Consider the following 18,263-nt stretch of genomic DNA (forward strand, 5'->3'; position numbering starts at 1 on the left):
CAGGCTGACGGGCAACGCCGAGTGCCTTCGCTCCTAGGGTGCTACTAAAATATTAGTCATCAGTAAAATCCACCCATTCTTTTTATCCTTTTGATGGAAATTCTTATTACACGCGAGCGACGCCGCGGCTAACAGCTAGTAATTTATATTATTTGACCAAATACGATTTCACCCTTTACAGTCCCATGGCAGACGCTTACCCCATCGATTACCAGGAACTCTGCCACAAAATCAACAGCATTAAAGATGACTACCAAGCTCGATTTAACATCATGAGAACCGCACGCTGCTTTTTCAGGCGGATTCACTTAGTAGACCCATATGTTAGCACCATCGAAGAGGCCGTAGCCAGAGCCGAAGCCCTCGACGTGTTTTTAGTAAAGTTTCTAAACATGCGTCGGATCCACAGAGTTGTTCATCTGACTTCGAAAGGATTCGAAATAATATTCTCGGCATCTTCCCATTTCATCGGACAATGTTGGATACCATTCATAGACGCCATTAGAGCTAGCGTTCTAAAACTTGGAAAACAAGAAAAAAAGAGATGCTTGAAATTAATCTCAGAGTTGCGAGAGCTTGGTGTAAGCGTCGAAGCAACTTCAGCTGAAGTAGACCAACTACTTCGGGGAATGAGAGAATTCATCTACGCAATTGATGAAGGTACTTGTCCAGACCCATCTAGCTTCATCGAACTACATCACCAATTACATTGCTACAACGAGCTCCTAGCTACGACACTGGCGCAGGAAAACCGCCGTAGATTACGGTCATTGCCTTATAGAATAAGTCCACCAAATCGTCAACGAAGAACCCCTTATACGCAAAATGAAGCTTACAGAAGTCCTTCAAATCGAACTGTCAATATTCCTCCTCGAGGTTCACGTGTACCAGTGTGGCGAGATGGCGCGTTCAGAACGCCACCGCAAGTAGTCATCTCGCCAAGAGTGCCAAGGTCTCGCTCACGATCGCCCATTAACCGTCACACCGAGACATTCACCATAAACTCGAGTCCGGATGCACCTGTCGCGTCAAATGTTCAGTCGAGACCACCGTCTCCGTTCGATACGTCCGAATTATTGCAGAGGTATATTGGCCGATTAGAAGCTGCACGCGAACCGTACACCTCTGGAAGGAAAACGTATTTTGATCCACTATAAGAGACTCGGAAAGCTATCGAAAACGATTGGTTTACGTAAAAGTTTACGCATAAATTAAAAAAATTGTTCAAATGTTCAAAGGGAGAATAAATATTTCAAAATTGGTCCTTTACTGGTCTCCTAACCCCTGACATTAGATTGTACAATTAAAGAAATTAAATAGAGTATATCCTAACAAGGTTTATTTAATGTTTGACCGCCGCAATGGCAAACCTCACCACCAAAAATATTCAAACCCAAAAGATGGGTGGCGAATATAGATCAAGTGGCTCAAATTGCATTTAATAAACGGATAGATCAAGTGGGTCAAATTGCATTTAATAAACGGATAGATCAAGTGGGTCAAATTGCATTTAATAAACGGATAGATCAAGTGGGTCAAATTGCATTTAATAAACGGATAGATCAAGTGGGTCAAATTGCATTTAATAAACGGATAGATCAAGTGGGTCAAATTGCATTTAATAAACGGATAGATCAAGTGGGTCAAATTGCATTTAATAAACGGATAGATCAAGTGGGTCAAATTGCATTTACTAAACGGTTGCCTAAAATATATTTCAGCTTTTAGTATCCCTTTAAGTAATATAAATCACGAGTTCTGTGGTCCCTCCTACTAAATTTGTGACGTGTTACAGGAGCGCGTGAAATAAAAATATTTCACGCGCATTCTAAAACTGCTAAGCCTAAATTTCAAAATTGGATTCTAAATTTTTGCCTCGAGAACAACAAAATTTATACTTTTTATACTTTTTTTTATTTTTTTTTTTTGCTCTTTGTCCGGGAATGGCTAGGGGCATGGTGCCATAGAGCCATGTAATTACGTTAATTTCAGTTTGGTCCGGGCAGCGTAGTATTTTAAATAATAAAACCAAGTCCAGGTAAAGTCGACGGTCTTTGAGAGAATGCCATTTTAGGGACCTCAGTCAACAGTAATTACTATTTCAGAAGATAATTACGTCTTTAAACAAAAAGTAAGTTAAACTTTTGGAATATAACCTTCTAGACAATTTTTAGATGAATAAGACGGCAAAAAGACCCAGATATTATTCACATTGCGTAGACTAAGTTTGGTTAGGTTTAGGATAGGTTTGGTTAACGTTAAATTTGGATAGGCTTCGTTTGCTTTTTAGGTTATCCGAAACGTTACCCTAACCTAGAAGTTAACCTATCCTTAATCTAGCTCTATCCTAGAAGTTAATCTATCCCTAATCTTGCTGTAACCTAGAAATTATCCTCACCCTAATCTAGCTCTAACCTAGAAGTTAACCTAACCCTAATCTAGCTCTAACCTAGAAATTAGCCTAACCCTAATCTAGCTCAAACCTAGAAGTTAACCTAACCTTAATCTACCTCTAACCTAGAAGTTATCCTCACCCTAATCTAGCTCTAACCTAAAAGCTATCTTAACCTTAATCTAAACGTTAAACGTAATTCAAAATCTAACCTTTCCATAAACACAATTGTGGGTCAGGTTGCCATATCCCACGCGAAGATCAAAATATTGTAGTGATCTTGAATCTCGGCTACTTCTCAAGTTGGGTTATCAAAAGCGCGTGTTAAGGGTATTAACCGAGCGATCGCTAAAAGAAAAGGTAGGCAATCTTGCTCAAAATTTACCATTTTTCTACACTCGCTCCATAGGTTAAGCAAAGTTATGTTCCCACGGGCTGACGGGCAACGCCGAGTGCCTTCGCTCCTAGGGTGCTACTAAAATATTAGTCATCAGTAAAATCCACCCATTCTTTATATCCTTTTGATGGAAATTCTTATTACACGCGAGTGACGCCGCGGCTAACAGCTAGTAATTTATATTATTTGACCAATTACCATTGCACCCAGCTTTACAGTCCCATGGCAGACGCTCACCCCATCGATTACCAGGAACTCTGCCACAAAATCAACAGCATTCAAGATGACTACCAAGCTCGATTTAACATCATGAGAACCGCACGCTGCCTTTTCAGGCGAATTCACTTAGTAGACCCATATGTTAGCACCATCGAAGAGGCCGTAGCCAGAGCCGAAGCCCTCGACGTGTTTTTAGTGAGGTTTCTAAACAAGCGTCAGGTCCACAGAGTTGTTTATCTGACTTCGAGAGAATTCGAAATAATATTCTCGGCATCTTCCCATTTCATCGGACAATGTTGGATACCATTCATAAACGCCTTTAGAGCCAGCGTTCTAAAACTTGGAAAACAAGAAAAAAAGAAATGCTTGAAATTAATCTCCAAGTTGCGAGAGCTTGGTGTAAACGTCGAAGCAACTTCAGCTGAAGTAGACAAACTACTTCGGGAAATGAGAGAATTCATCTACGCAATTGATGAAGGTACTTGTCCAGACCCATCTACCTTCATCGAACTACATCACCAATTACATTGCTACAACGAGCTCCTAGCTACGACACTGGCGCAGGAAAACCGACGGAGATTACGACTATTACCATCTAGAATGGCAATGAGTCCACCAAATCCACACCGAAGAGCTCCTCGTCAATCGCGGATACCTGTTTGGCAAAGTGGAGCGTTCAGAAGTCCGCCAACTCGACAAGTAATACCGCTCCCGAACATCCCCGAAGGTTCGCGTGTCCCAGTATGGAGAGATGGCGCATTCAGAACACCACAGAGAGCTGCCAACTCGCCAAGATCTAACTCTCGAATAAGTCACAACCTGACCACTATATCGCCAATAAATCATCGAAGAATACGACGCAGAGGACACAGTTTAACTTCCAATAGCCCAAAACTAAACGTAACTATTGGAATGACCGGATCTGCTTCCAACATCGATATCAGAACTGGTAACACCACATTTATCATAAACTCAAGTCCGAGTGTGCAAACGTCATTCGCTATGAACTCAAGTCAATATGCACATGCTACACCCAATATCGTCCATTCGAGTCCCACCGTGGGTCCATCTTCGATACGTAAGGTGCATTCACCCAACTTGAGTTTCATCAACGACATCAGTTCCGAGGCTCAATCGCACATCGGCACTCCGCCAAACATTACCCTCTTCATGAACAACTCCAACGCTCCAGTTGCAATAAGATACCAATCTTCGCCGGCACAATCACAAGGAAGGTTGATGCCACGCCCACTAAATTTGGATATATCCGGCGATGATCCCGCACCATTTAGACCACTCGAATCTCCCATCTCTGAAAGAGAATCTTTGAACGCGAGTTACGGCATGGAAGACGATTTTATACACGGACTGGATGGGTCATACGAACCTGATCCTGATTTGACTGTCGAGGTCAGCAGTGCTGTGCTGGTCATGATCTAAACGTGACGTTTGAACTTGACGAAGCATTCGCAGATTGGGATAATTTCGATAACATACCGGGATATGAGAGATACGCAGGCAGAAATGTGGCCAATTGGCCTACTAACGCGAGAATATTCTTCAATGACGCTTCAGCTAACGAAATGGATAATTATTAATTATAATATATAATAAAATAATATTTTCAAAATTGTATTCCTTACATCTAAATAAAATTTACCCGTTGTTACACATACTGATTACTTATTGGCTCGGTTAGTGAACCATATGTTGATAAGATATGGTCCATATGTTTGTCACTGGTTACCGAGAGTTTGTCATGAAGTTATGTAGGTGAAACGTCGTAGATTCTCGTAAAGACACGCCTGGTGAGGCCCTCTGTCAAAGGCGATGTTGGTGGGTACTCTAATAAGCTTGACGCTTGAACCATGGTCACGCCAATAAAGGGTTACAGTACGAGCGCCTCATATATCTATAAGTGCCATCATAAGTTTATAAGATGTGTTCCATAAGTATGACACTACCTATACTTAGTAATGCTAGAGACATACTAATAGCTACTTCGAGAACGACGCGAGAATTGAGTACACTCGGTTTTGCAGTCCATCTTCCTATTTGGTCTGTACTAAACCTTTGACAGCGCCTCACAAGGCGTTGCTTTACGAGAATCTATGACGTTTCACCAACGTCTATGACAAGTTCTCAGTAAATAGTGACAAACTTACGGAAGGTATCATCATGACACTACTAGATTTCCATGTATCCCTTCTTTGTTTTCTTGGTTGAGAGGTAGGTATACTTTCGTTGACCACGACCGGACAATCCTACGAGGTCTTTACAGCAGCGTCTGCGAAATTTTCATGGTTGACTGTTCTTCATTACCGATTAGTTCTATTCTCTTTGAAATAGCACCGTTACTTTCAGTCGTATGATTAGTACTTAGTTTTCACAGTGATGTCAAGTATTTAAACTTCGGGTCACGCCTAGGGTTCAACTTCATTATTTTGATTTCATTTTCATTAAATGTTTTTTTTTTTTTTTGTTTTTGCCTATTTCTAAGGGAATTGCTTTTAAACGCGTGGCCTGTATGAAATTCATTAGTGAAGTTACGGAGTTTGTCTTACATATAGACCATTCCATTAAATACTTGCAGAGAAACCAACGTGCAGGGACGGGCCGCCATCGGATGATCGGAGGCTATTTCCCAAGAGGTAACACCACGTGGAAGGGTGGCCAACTCGCACTGCCTCTTGTGGGGCTTCTTGAAGCGACGGAAATAGCCTCCGATGGTGGACCTTGTGGTGTTTGATTCTCTCATGGCATTAATGGAATGGTCTATGATAAAATAAAATACATGGTAATGTGTTTTATTACTCCATGTGGTTATGTAACAGAGTTATGCACTGATATTCAGTTGTTTAGTTAGTAATTTAGTTAGTGGGGCCGTCGTGAAGGCAAAAAACCGGGGAAGGGGGTAGAAACGTGTTAAGATAATATCCGCAACCAACTTAAATGAATATAATATCACGCTGTCACAGTGTCACTATCAAACAGACCAGGAATACATAGATTAATTCTTCCACTCGGAATCTTGAAGAGGCCTTAGACCCCATACTAATATCTGATTGAAGGTAAGGGTAAGGGCTTAAAGCTTTTGTTAAACCGCCAGCTCCACCCTCTTAGCGTTTCATTTTCTATTCACATACATAACACAACGTTTACTCGTTCAGAACGCGCAAAGAGAACTTTTTTACATTCGGGTCCCACGCGCATAGGTCGCTAGCTACCTTAATGTCACGTGGCTTCGAAGTTCAAATACGTTATCCATGACGTCAGGGAAGACGGTTTTTGCAGCTCCTCCCCTTTAATTCAAGCAGAAAGGAGCAGAAAAGTATCTGTTAAAGATTCCAAGTAGAAGACGTTCCAATTAATGAGTCTTTCTTATCAAAATTCTGCATTTTAATTTTATTTCTAAATGCCAAGATTTATGAGTATTGAACGATGAATTCCAGGAAGACGATGACATATAGTTCTTTTGAAATGTTTTTCTGAAATTTTAATTCTTATTAAATTCTCATATTTGATTACGGACTGCATTATTCTTATCTTTGATTGATAAAAATATACATATATATATATATATATATATATATATATATATATATATAAATATTTTTCGACATTAATCGTCGTTGATACCCGAATGAAAATGACAGTCTTCAAAATCCTGGTAAGAAAACTGGGAAATTCCCATTTCATGAAGTTAAAAATGTAAAATTATATTAACGAAAGAACTTCTCATGTCATTTTAGATCCTCTTAGTGGTGGCAACAACCGTATTCGGAAGAACAACAACGGAACAGTCTCAGAGAGTCAACCTTGATACAAACGCCATTAATGTTACTTGCATTAACAACATGTATAACGAAATAGGCTGTCTCGTAGACGTGCTTTAGGAGCTTCGCAAGTTGTAATTTATTACAAAAACCTGGCGACCAACGAGGGAGAGATAACGTTACTTGAGGGTTATTCAGCATCGAAAATCGCGCAAATTGATGTTTCATCAGCAATTCGTGTTGATGATAGAACGTACGAAGTTACCGAGATGGTAGACATTGGCCCTGGGTCTTCGAAACTTTTTCTATCTGTACCTTTTATCGAAAATTCCACTTCTAAACTTAAAATAGAATCCATTTCCTTTATACCAAAGAAACTGAATAACGAAAACCCGTACAGGATTATGTCGGTTTCAAACAACTTAATATTAACTGTAAAAGCAAGCATTTATTCTAGCCAAGTTAAAAGAATTACAACAAGTTACAACGCAGGCACTTGCGATGATAGCGAAACGCTTCATTTTGAACGAAACGAGATGGGTGAATACCGAATTATAAAAATTGACGAAGGAATAACCGGAATTGACGTGAAATATTTGGAGGTTCGAGATGCCACTAGAAAAATTGGCAACGAAGTTATTTTAGCCGAGAATCCAGGGTCCGAAGATAACGTTTGGTCACTACTACCCGGACAGAATAAAATCTACGTTAAAATTCAATCCAAACTAACCGGCACTTGTATCAGCGCCATACACGGGCTAGGCTCGAATCTTGTCATGGTCGATTGCAAGAATGGTAAAGACAATGAATGGCACTTAAAATATTGCAATGTTTGAAATGTTACACTAATGGATTTTGTCCAAAATTGGATTACCCTATAAATGTGTAGAGACGTAAAATGTAGGAAAATTTGCCATGTTTCTGTTATATTGTTTAAGTCATTTAAAATATATTAAACCAATAAAGTTGAATATGATATAGGTATCTAAGAAGTTTTCAAGTATTTTTTGATAGTAACAGCGATAGATTTAATTTTAGAAGTAAGAATGGAGAACGGTTAGTATAGCCCCTCCCTCCAACACGTAACGAAAAGTTTAAATTATCTTATTGGCTCGCTTAAACTACTTAACTTTTTGATGACGTTGCTGACGGGGAAGGCGAAAAATACGTAATTCCTTTTTACCTCTGTCGCTATGACCCGCCTCTTCTTTCATACCCATCCGTCCCCTGGAAGGGGTTCCGGGATTTTGACGCGCGCCCAGATTACTCTGTTCTCCATTCCTACTTCTAAAATTAAATCTATCCCTGATAGTAAGTTATGCCATTAGTTTATATGTTCCAGGACCATAAATTTGTCACTGGTTACTGAGAACCTGTCACGAAGTGTCGTAGATGAAACGTCATAGTCTCGTAAAACTACGCCTGGTCGAGGCGCTGTCAACAGATGGATTGCAAAATCTAGTTCTCGAACTGGCTTTCAGTAAGTCTCTACCATGGCATTACAAAGTAGTGTCATACTTATGGAACATATCTCATAAACTTAATGGTTAAGCTTCTATGCCTTAAATCCGTAGTTGCCTAACATTATCCTTTATTACCTTTTATTTACAATTTGATAACCACTAAATGCTCACTTCTTTATACGTTTTATGACATATGCACATGTTATTTCAACGGTAGGTATGTGATCGGTAGGAGCAGAAAATGAGGACCTATAGACCATTCCATAATGGGTAGTATGGTAACTTGGTCTCATCCAGACATCTCCCCTCATTGGAAAATAATTTATTTAACATTAGAGTATCATGTCAAGTCAGGGATAGATTTAATTTTAGAAGTAGGAATGGAGAACAGAGTAATGTGGGCGCGCGTCAAAGTCCCGGCCCCCCTTCTCCGGGACGGAGAAAGAAGAGGCGGGTCATAGCGACAATAATTACGTGTTTCTCGCCGTCCCCGTCAGCAACGTCATCAAAACGTAGTTTAAGTGAGCCAATAAGATAATTTGAACTTTTCGTTACGTGTTGGAGGGAGGGGCTCTATACTGGGCTATGAGTCGGACTGAAGAAAATACTAACCGTTCTCCATTCCTACTTCTAAAATTAAATCTATCCCTGGTCAAATAATAAGGACACGATCAGGCTGGACACGATAAAGAATGGGACGCGGGAGGAGAGATGAAATTAGGCAAGGGAAGCCCAGAGAAAGTCTTGTGAAGTTCAAATGATATGAAATCCTTGTCACATTGAGTAAACGCATTTACAGACATGTTTTTTATTTAATAAATTTTTTTATCTTTAATACTCTTAAAGAATCAAATACAAAAATAAACAAAATAGAGAATATCGTCATGATTAGGAACGTATCTATTATAATTCCTGTCATGGCATGAAAACACTTTTTTTCACGCAGGTACATAAGTAGCATATGAATACTTTTGAGCAAGGTGTATTTCTTTGATGAAATCTCACTTTAATCTTGGCTTTCTATTTTGATTTCTTTATCGGACCTAAAGGAATTATATGATTGTAGCTATCACAAGTTCATAACATATGTTGGCCATAAGTTTATCACAGGTTACAAACTGGAGCTTGTCATGAAGTGAGTGACGTAGGTCATAGATTCTCGTAAAGCGACGCCTGGTGAATTACTGAGAGCTAGCGAGAATTGACTGCACTCGGTTTTGAATTCCATCTTCCTCTTTAGCCTTTGACAGAGGCGTCGCTTTACGAGAATCTATGACGTTTCACCTACGTCATCACTTCACACTCTAAGAAAATGGGGTGTGCTTTAACACCTTTAGTAGTAGTTTATATGGGTCCAAATTTGACACCGTTAATAGTGTTCATTTACACCCCTGAAAGGGTTTAATAACACTTATTTGAGCAATTGGTGGCAAAGATAAGTATAAAATTGTGCAACAGAGGTGCAGTTTAACACCTTTTTAACTCTTATATCGCACTGAAAGTGAATTTTTACTCTCATATTAGTGTTGTGCAACTCCTTAAAGGGTGCGGCATAGCACCTTTCAGCGTGTCGCTTCACACCTTTAAGAGTGTCGCGTAATACCTTTAAGAGTGTCGCGTAATACCTTTAAGAGTGGGAGATTTTTTGGTAGGATAGTAGTAGAAATTCTGGTACTTTTCCTAGAGCAAAACCGGTGACATAAAACAAAGTAGTAGCTTCATTTTGACCACTCATGAGGCATAACACAAATATCGAGTATGGTTTTCCTGTTTAATTAAATTTTGATTATCCCCCATTCCGCAGTATTATTAGCAATTAGTGCTATATTCATAGCATTGAGAGAACTTCATCACCTATAGGGAGGAAAGTTCTCACATGCAGAACTATACCTCTTTAAGCGAGGGTTGTTGCATATAAAGTCATTTCCACGGGTTTATAAACTTCTGAAAAGGGCAGAAAGTTTTTAATTTGTACAAATGCATAGGTAATAAATTAGTTTTGGAGGCTATAATATTCAAGCAGTAGATATAGACGTTCTTGTTAAATTTAATAATCTCTTTTCACTAAGAGATTTTCGGGCACCAGAAACGCGTTTTATCTAATTTGCACTACAGATTTTACAAAAACAAATCCATTTAGTACTCTAATTTTTCTCAAAACAATGATAAAACATGTCACAAAACCAAGTGCCCCACTTTGGCTTCTTAAGCTGGCCCTACTGTGAGGCCAGTACCTAACCTAGTCTCGTTTTTTAAGAGTATCGCTTAACACCTGTAAGAGTGTCGCCTAACACGTTTAGCATAGTTTTATGAAGGTACAACACCGCCAGATTACCAATTTCTTTGTTAATTTTATATAAAGGATAAAACTGTTTTCTTTCATGAATATCGTCTTTAAAAAGGTTTAACAATTACGTTTTTCAATAATTTTTTACTGTTTGTATTGACTTTAATATTAAAACATTAATGAAAATGAAAGACCTTATTTAAGAAACCCGCAATATTGTAATTTTTCATGTTTAATTTCGAACGGTGTTTTAATAGTGTTATTTTACACCGAATTTACACTTTAAATTGGCCCCTAAAAACTCAGTGGCGTCGGAACCGGGGGGGCAGGGAGGGCTCAAGCCCCTGCTATAACGAAATGTGAGGGGGCGCAGCCCCCTCACATTTGGTTTATAATTTTCTTAGTTTGTATTCAATTAGGTATTAAATTTTAGATTAAAAATAAAAAAATTCTATATTTTAAGACCTACTGCATTACAAAAAATTGTAAACTAATGAAATGGAATTACGCCTAGTCAACCTAATATTAGAAGTAATATAAAAGATCGCCCTATATCTAGCGAAGTTTCTTGTATTACCAAAAGCGGATTATGCTTCACACATAAAGTACGCAAGTCCCACTTTTCCATTGCTTTGGCCATGGATTTAACCAATCATAAGCCCCTAACCGTAGATAACCGCTTTAATGCCAGACCAATCGGCGACGGCTATTACTATTTTCTTGCATGGGACCTCGACTCGACCTCGCCGTCGACATAACCGGAAACCTCGGAAGGCAAAATACCGTAATCGTTCGTTAGTCGTTATGTTATATTGAACGTTTTAAAGCTCAAGTCTCGAAAAATTTCGAGTCATTTAATAAGTCTTCAACTAAATATTATAAGATTTTTTTAATTTCAACAGAAAAATAGCTCTTCGAATAATAGTAGACTTGAAAACTTCATTAAGCCTTGGCTAGGTATCAGCGGAATCCCAATTCCCGAGCCGCCGGCGGCTAAGCTCGCCGTAGCCGCGGGAATAGAAAACATTCCTCGTAAAAAACAGATACACGGAGTCTTAAATAGTCCATGCAAAGGCTGCCCAGATTGATAAGATCTTTGTTCCTTACTCCCAAATAATCTTTGGTATTGTGAATAGTTTTATCTAAAGAATATTTTAGACACCCTATTCAGTCTTTATAGTAGTTCCATAGCCGACTTGTATTAATAAAGGCCTATAGGTAAGAAGCTACCCATGGGGCGGCATACCAATTTTTTAGCGACCGCTAGATGTCGCCCTTAGGGGGAAAATTTTGTGGCGGGAACTTTAAAACGAATGAAAATGCCAATAGGAGAAAGCTTACTTTATGTATTGAGGTTGGGTTTTTTTTTTGAATAAAGTAAGACAGTTTTTTTAGAAGTAATACATTTACTTGATAACAATATATTTGTCTTTATCTCATTTAAAGTGCGTTTAGTAAAGTATGTTTTCTACTTTTCTATCTCAGTAAAATGTAATATTTTGAATCACATTACAACTTTGCATATTTTCGGGGCAAGGGTTTTAATTTGTACGTTTTGACTGTTTCTTCAACGTCACTTATATCTTTGGCATAGTTGATCATTAGGAGTTTGACAAGCTTATCTAACATAATATCACATAAATTAATATAAACCTATTTCAGCGTCCCACCAGACCCAATCGTTTCCGCAGTTAAGGCGCGTATTTCTCTCAGATTTCGTATCCACCCCCATTCCGTGCCCTAAAATACCCCAGTAATGTTTTGGTAAATATAGGCATATTCACAGGGTTGGCCAAATTACATGAACCTCAAATAAAAAATTATAATTACAAATCAAAAGTATATTAAATTACAAATTATAAATCATCGTAGGATTCGTATCTGATTTTGTTAAAGAACCCTTAACGTTTCTACCTCGCCAAGATATTTAAGGTATTATAAAGTATGCAATAACGCAATAAGTTACTAAACCTTTTCAATCCTACTGTGATATGTATATATTAATTTATGTGATATTATGTTAGATAAGCTTGTCAAACCCCTAATGATCCCCCGAAAATATGCAAAGTTGTAATGTGATTCATAAATTTCATATGTTAGGTACTAATCAAAACACTTATTTTGAAAATATTACATTGCACTGTGATAGAAAAGTAGAAAACATACTTTTCTAAACGCACTTTAAATGAGATAAAGACAAATATATTGTTATCAAGTAAATGTATTACTTTTGAATAAACTGCCTTATTTTATTCAAAAAAAAAACCCCCAACCTCAAGGCAAAAAGTAAGCTTTCTCCTATTGGCATTTTCATTCGTTTTGAAGTTCCCGCCACAAAATTTTCCCCCTAAGAACGACATCTAGCGGCGGCAGATCACGACGGCCATTGCCAATATCAGAAAAAAAACCGAGGATCACCTATAGGCCTTTATTAATACAAGTCGGCTATGGTAGTTCCCTAATTTACGCACCAGGTAAATTGGTTCTTAAGGCGGAAGGATCGCAAGGATCAGAAAGAGCCGCGTTACCGAATTTTGTTCCTCCGCGTAAGGGGAGGTTCTTTCCTAGGAGCTTAGAGAATATCGTGTAGCTCTCCCAGGCACCTGTTACGTACTTCATGTGTAAAGCCTAATCGGCTTCTGGTATTACTACTGTTATTATACTATTTAAAATTATACTTGTGTAAATTACGACAACAGCTTTCAAATGACGCTCCAGAGCAGGTTTGGGGCGTCATCCCATACATCCTCCTTGGTCTTCATCGGAGTCCGAGCCCCCCCAACTTCAAAACACTTCCGACGCCCCTGTAAAAACTCAAGGTAATAAAACTTTCTTTTGGGTGTTTTTACGGTGTTTACACCGTTTTAACACCTTTTTAACACTTCCATTTCTTAGAGTGCATGACAAGCTCTAAATAACCAGGGACAAACATCATTTGCATAAGGGCTCATGAGAAAAACTATTGAGAATTGAACAAACTTGAGTAAAAGTGCCACTCGAGAATTGAACTATGGAGTTTCATACTTACAACAAAACCTCTGGTATTCCCTCTTGACGAGGTCCGCCTTCCGCCTGAAGTTGCTGGTTTGCACTTTCAGTTGCCATTTTGATGCCATCAAGAAGTCTCTGAAGTAATGCGGCATCTTTCCTTTGCACCTACAATTAAACATTTAATACGCGTTCAAAGGTATATTACGAATTATTTTATGGACAACTGTAGTAATTAAGTACCTGTACTTGAACAGAAACTGTAACCAAGTCAGTGGAATCGTTACTAGCATTTCTGGCAGCAACACCTGTGGCACCTGAGCACGAAATATAGTTGGGGGAAATTGCACGAAGTATAGTTGGGGGAAATTGCACGAAATATAGTTGGGGGAAATTGCACGAAATACAGTTGGGGAAATTGCACGAAATATAGTTGGGGGAAATTGCACGAAACATAGTTGGGGGAAATTGCACGAAACATAGTTGGGGGAAATTGCACGAAACATAGTTGGGGGAAATTGCACGAAATATAGTTGGGGGAAATTGCACGAAATATAGTTGGGGGAAATTGCACGAAATATAGTTGGGGGAAATTGCACGAAATATAGTTGAGGGAAATTGCACGAAATATAGTTGGGGGAAATTGCACGAAATATAGTTGGGGGAAATTGCACGAAATGTAGTTGGGCGAAATTGCACGAAATATAGTTGGGGGAAATTGCACGAAATGTAGTTGGGGGAAATTGCACGAAATATAGTTGGGGGAAATTGCACGAAATGTAGTTGGGGGAAATTGCACGAAATATAGTTGGGGGAAATTGCACGAAATATAGTTGGGGGAAATTGCACGAAATATAGTTGGGGGAAATTGCACGAAATATAGTTGGGGGAAATTGCACGAAATGTAGTTGGGGGAAATTGCACGAAATATAGTTGGGGGAAACTGCACGAAATGTAGTTGGGGGAAATTGCACGAAATATAGTTGGGGGAAATTGCACGAAATATAGTTGGGGGAAATTGCACGAAACATAGTTGGGGGAAATTGCACGAAATATAGTTGGGGGAAATTGCACGAAATATAGTTGGGGGAAATTGCACGAAATGTAGTTGGGGGAAATTGCACGAAATATAGTTGGGGGAAATTGCACGAAACATAGTTGGGGGAAATTGCACGAAATATAGTTGGGGGAAATTGCACGAAATATAGTTGGGGGAAATTGCACGAAATATAGTTGGGGGAAATTACACGAAATGTAGTTGGGCGAAATTGCACGAAATATAGTTGGGGGAAATTGCACGAAATGTAGTTGGGGGAAATTGCACGAAATTTATTTGGGGGAAATTGCACGAAATATAGTTGGGGGAAATTGCACGATATATAGTTGGGGGAAATTGCACGAAATGTAGTTGGGGGAAATTGCACGAAATGTAGTTGGGGGAAATTGCACGAAGTATAGTTGGGGGAAATTGCACGAAATATAGTTGGGGGAAATTGCACGAAATACAGTTGGGGGAAATTGCACGAAATATAGTTGGGCGAAATTGCACGAAATATAGTTGGGGGAAATTGCACGAAATATAGTTGGGGGAAATTGCACGAAACATAGTTGGGGGAAATTGCACGAAACATAGTTGGGGGAAATTGCACGAAACACAGTTGGGGGAAATTGCACGAAATATAGTTGGGGGAAATTGCACGAAATATAGTTGGGGGAAATTGCACGAAACATAGTTGGGGGAAATTGCACGAAATATAGTTGGGGGAAATTGCACGAAACATAGTTGGGGGAAATTGCACGAAATATAGTTGGGGGAAATTGCACGAAATATAGTTGGGGGAAATTGAACGAAACATAGTTGGGGGAAATTGCACGAAATATAGTTGGGGGAAATTGCACGAAATATAGTTGGGGGAAATTGCACGAAATATAGTTGGGGGAAATTGCACGAAATGTAGTTGGGCGAAATTGCACGAAATATAGTTGGGGGAAATTGCACGAAATATAGTTGGGGGAAATTGCACGAAATATAGTTGGGGGAAATTGCACGAAATATAGTTGGGGGAAATTGCACGAAACATAGTTGGGGGAAATTGCACGAAATATAGTTGGGGGAAATTGCACGAAATATAGTTGGGGGAAATTGCACGAAATATAGTTGGGGGAAATTGCACGAAATATAGTTGGGGGAAATTGCACGAAATGTAGTTGGGGGAAATTGCACGAAGTATAGTTGGGGGAAATTGCACGAAATATAGTTGGGGGAAATTGCACGAAATACAGTTGGGGGAAATTGCACGAAATATAGTTGGGGGAAATTGCACGAAATATAGTTGGGGGAAATTGCACGAAATATAGTTGGGGGAAATTGCACGAAACATAGTTGGGGGAAATTGCACGAAACATAGTTGGGGGAAATTGCACGAAACACAGTTGGGGGAAATTGCACGAAATATAGTTGGGGGAAATTGCACGAAATATAGTTGGGGGAAATTGCACGAAACATAGTTGGGGGAAATTGCACGAAATATAGTTGGGGGAAATTGCACGAAGGAACCGTCCATAAACTACGTCACACTCTTATGGGGGGAGGGGGTTTCTAAATTTGTGACGGTCCGTGACAAGGAGGAGGGAGGGGCTCTTCTATGCGTGACGTCACATTTAGCATTGTTTTTGTTACGAAGTCAGTAAGAGGCCGATTGGCTCTCTTATGCTATAGAAGAGGGAAAGACAACATTCCATAGTCCACCGTTACAATAATTTACCAAAATTGTTATTCCATCATCGCTTAAATAGTAGAAAATTTAAGCAACTTTCTACTATTTACACCTTTTTATAGCCAATTTAAATAGCGCATTTGAAATAAACAGCGTAAACTCTCTTATGTCTCTGTTTATTCGCCCCTATTATTTGTGAGGATGAATCAAATCCCCCTGCCGATTGAAATGGTTTAGTTTCTTTGGCAAATTTTCTAAATCTCAAGCTCGATTAGTCTGTCTTCGGTGACAGTGTCGAAACCTAAAAAGTGTGCCCCTTTAACTAAGCTTTATGGAACTTTTTTGAATCTTATGAAAAGCACATCCAGACATTAAAATTCTAAAAGTCAAGCAGAGGGAAAAATCTTAAAACGGAAGAGGACTTGAATTTTCAGCCGAGCAAAATATTTCTGCGAGAGCGGCATATCACTTAAGAAATTAATCAAATTAAATTCGTAAATTAAGACAAATCATAGTGCGGAGGGGGGGTGGTTAAAGAAATGTGACGTGGTTTTTAGGGGAGGGGTCTGAGAAAAGCGTGACGAAGCGTGATCTGGGGGGACGGGGGGGTCAGAAAATGCTTTTTTTCGCGTGACGTAGTTTATGGACGGTCCCGAAACATAGTTGGGGGAAATTGCACGAAATATAGTTGGGGGAAATTGCACGAAATATAGTTGGGGGAAATTGAACGAAACATAGTTGGGGGATATTGCACGAAATATAGTTGGGGGAAATTGCACGAAATATAGTTGGGGGAAATTGCACGAAATATAGTTGGGGAAATTGCACGAAATGTAGTTGGGCGAAATTGCACGAAATATAGTTGGGGGAAATTGCACGAAATGTAGTTGGGGGAAATTGCACGAAATTTATTTGGGGGAAATTGCACGAAATATAGTTGGGGGAAATTGCACGAAATATAGTTGGGGGAAATTGCACGAAATGTAGTTGGGGGAAATTGCACGAAATATAGTTGGGGGAAATTGCACGAAATATAGTTGGGGGAAATTGCACGAAATATAGTTGGGGGAAATTGCACGAAATATAGTTGGGGGAAATTGCACGAAATATAGTCGGGGAAATATTACCGGAAATACTCTGGAAGAACTGGTGAAAATCTGGTAAGAGGAAACAGAAATTTTCGTTTCAAAACTGTCTTTTGACTTAAATAGTTTTTCAATTTAATTATTCCATTGCAGATTTAATAAAAAATGTCCAGCCAGGAAGATGTGATATCTTCTTCCCAAGAAGATATTCCAAGACCCATAATGTCCCAAGAGACATTTCGTCAAATTGAAGGTGAACTGCCACTTCCCTGTAGTAACTTAATCATCGACACAAGAGTAAGGATAAGCTGCAAATTAACGGTGGATAAACTCAAACCATTCTTTTTCTAAAAACATTCAGAACTTCTCTCAAGGCACTCAGCCTAACAACCCTAGTCAGGAATTGTCATCTAAACAATACACACTTCTTGGCAGCAAAGGCCAAAATTCTGATTTGAGGAACCAAAATGAGGCATGCTCAACTACCTCATTGGCCCATAAAGGCAAAGGTTTCGACAATTTCGACACTCAAGAGGTGTCTGCCTCACTACTAGCAAACCAATCACAGCTACCAATAAATTGTCAAGGATTCCAACCTCGCCAGTACGTTTTGATGCTATTGCCGGTTATTAAATGGCTTACCTAATTAAGAAAGCCTCTGCTGTGATAAATGACACTAGATGCTCCCATAGTCGAGGGGGTGGAGTTGATTGGCACGAACGCTAAGCTTAGGAAAGGCTAATTTTAGCTCCACCCTCATGGACGAGTTCTGATTGGTTCCTGCCTTTGGCAAGATAAAATTGGTGTGTAGAAGATTGGCCAGAATGTTAGGGGTGCCACAAGTGTTGCCTGAATAGTAGGCTATAAAAACTAGTTCAACTATTCAACCTAAAGCAAATGTCAGCACCTGTGGCGCCCCTAACATGCTGGTTACGACTT

General features: G+C 39.3%; 1 protein-coding gene across 1 annotated transcript; it reads left to right on the forward strand.

The window, feature by feature from the left end:
* The first annotated feature begins 17,477 nt into the window (after positions 1–17,477).
* On the forward strand, positions 17,478–17,970 carry LOC149613997 (uncharacterized). Its single transcript, XM_089858044.1, has 2 exons — positions 17,478–17,621; positions 17,686–17,970. The coding sequence occupies exons 1-2, from the start codon at positions 17,490–17,492 to the stop codon at positions 17,968–17,970; spliced, it is 417 nt and encodes a 138-aa protein (XP_089714170.1). The 5' UTR covers positions 17,478–17,489.
* The last annotated feature ends 293 nt before the right edge of the window (positions 17,971–18,263 follow it).

Source organism: Phalangium opilio, unplaced genomic scaffold (genome assembly GCF_054372755.1).
Source record: "Phalangium opilio isolate 3A_F unplaced genomic scaffold, DU_Popi_V2 ptg000230l_1, whole genome shotgun sequence".
Taxonomy (NCBI): Eukaryota; Metazoa; Arthropoda; class Arachnida; order Opiliones; family Phalangiidae; genus Phalangium; species Phalangium opilio.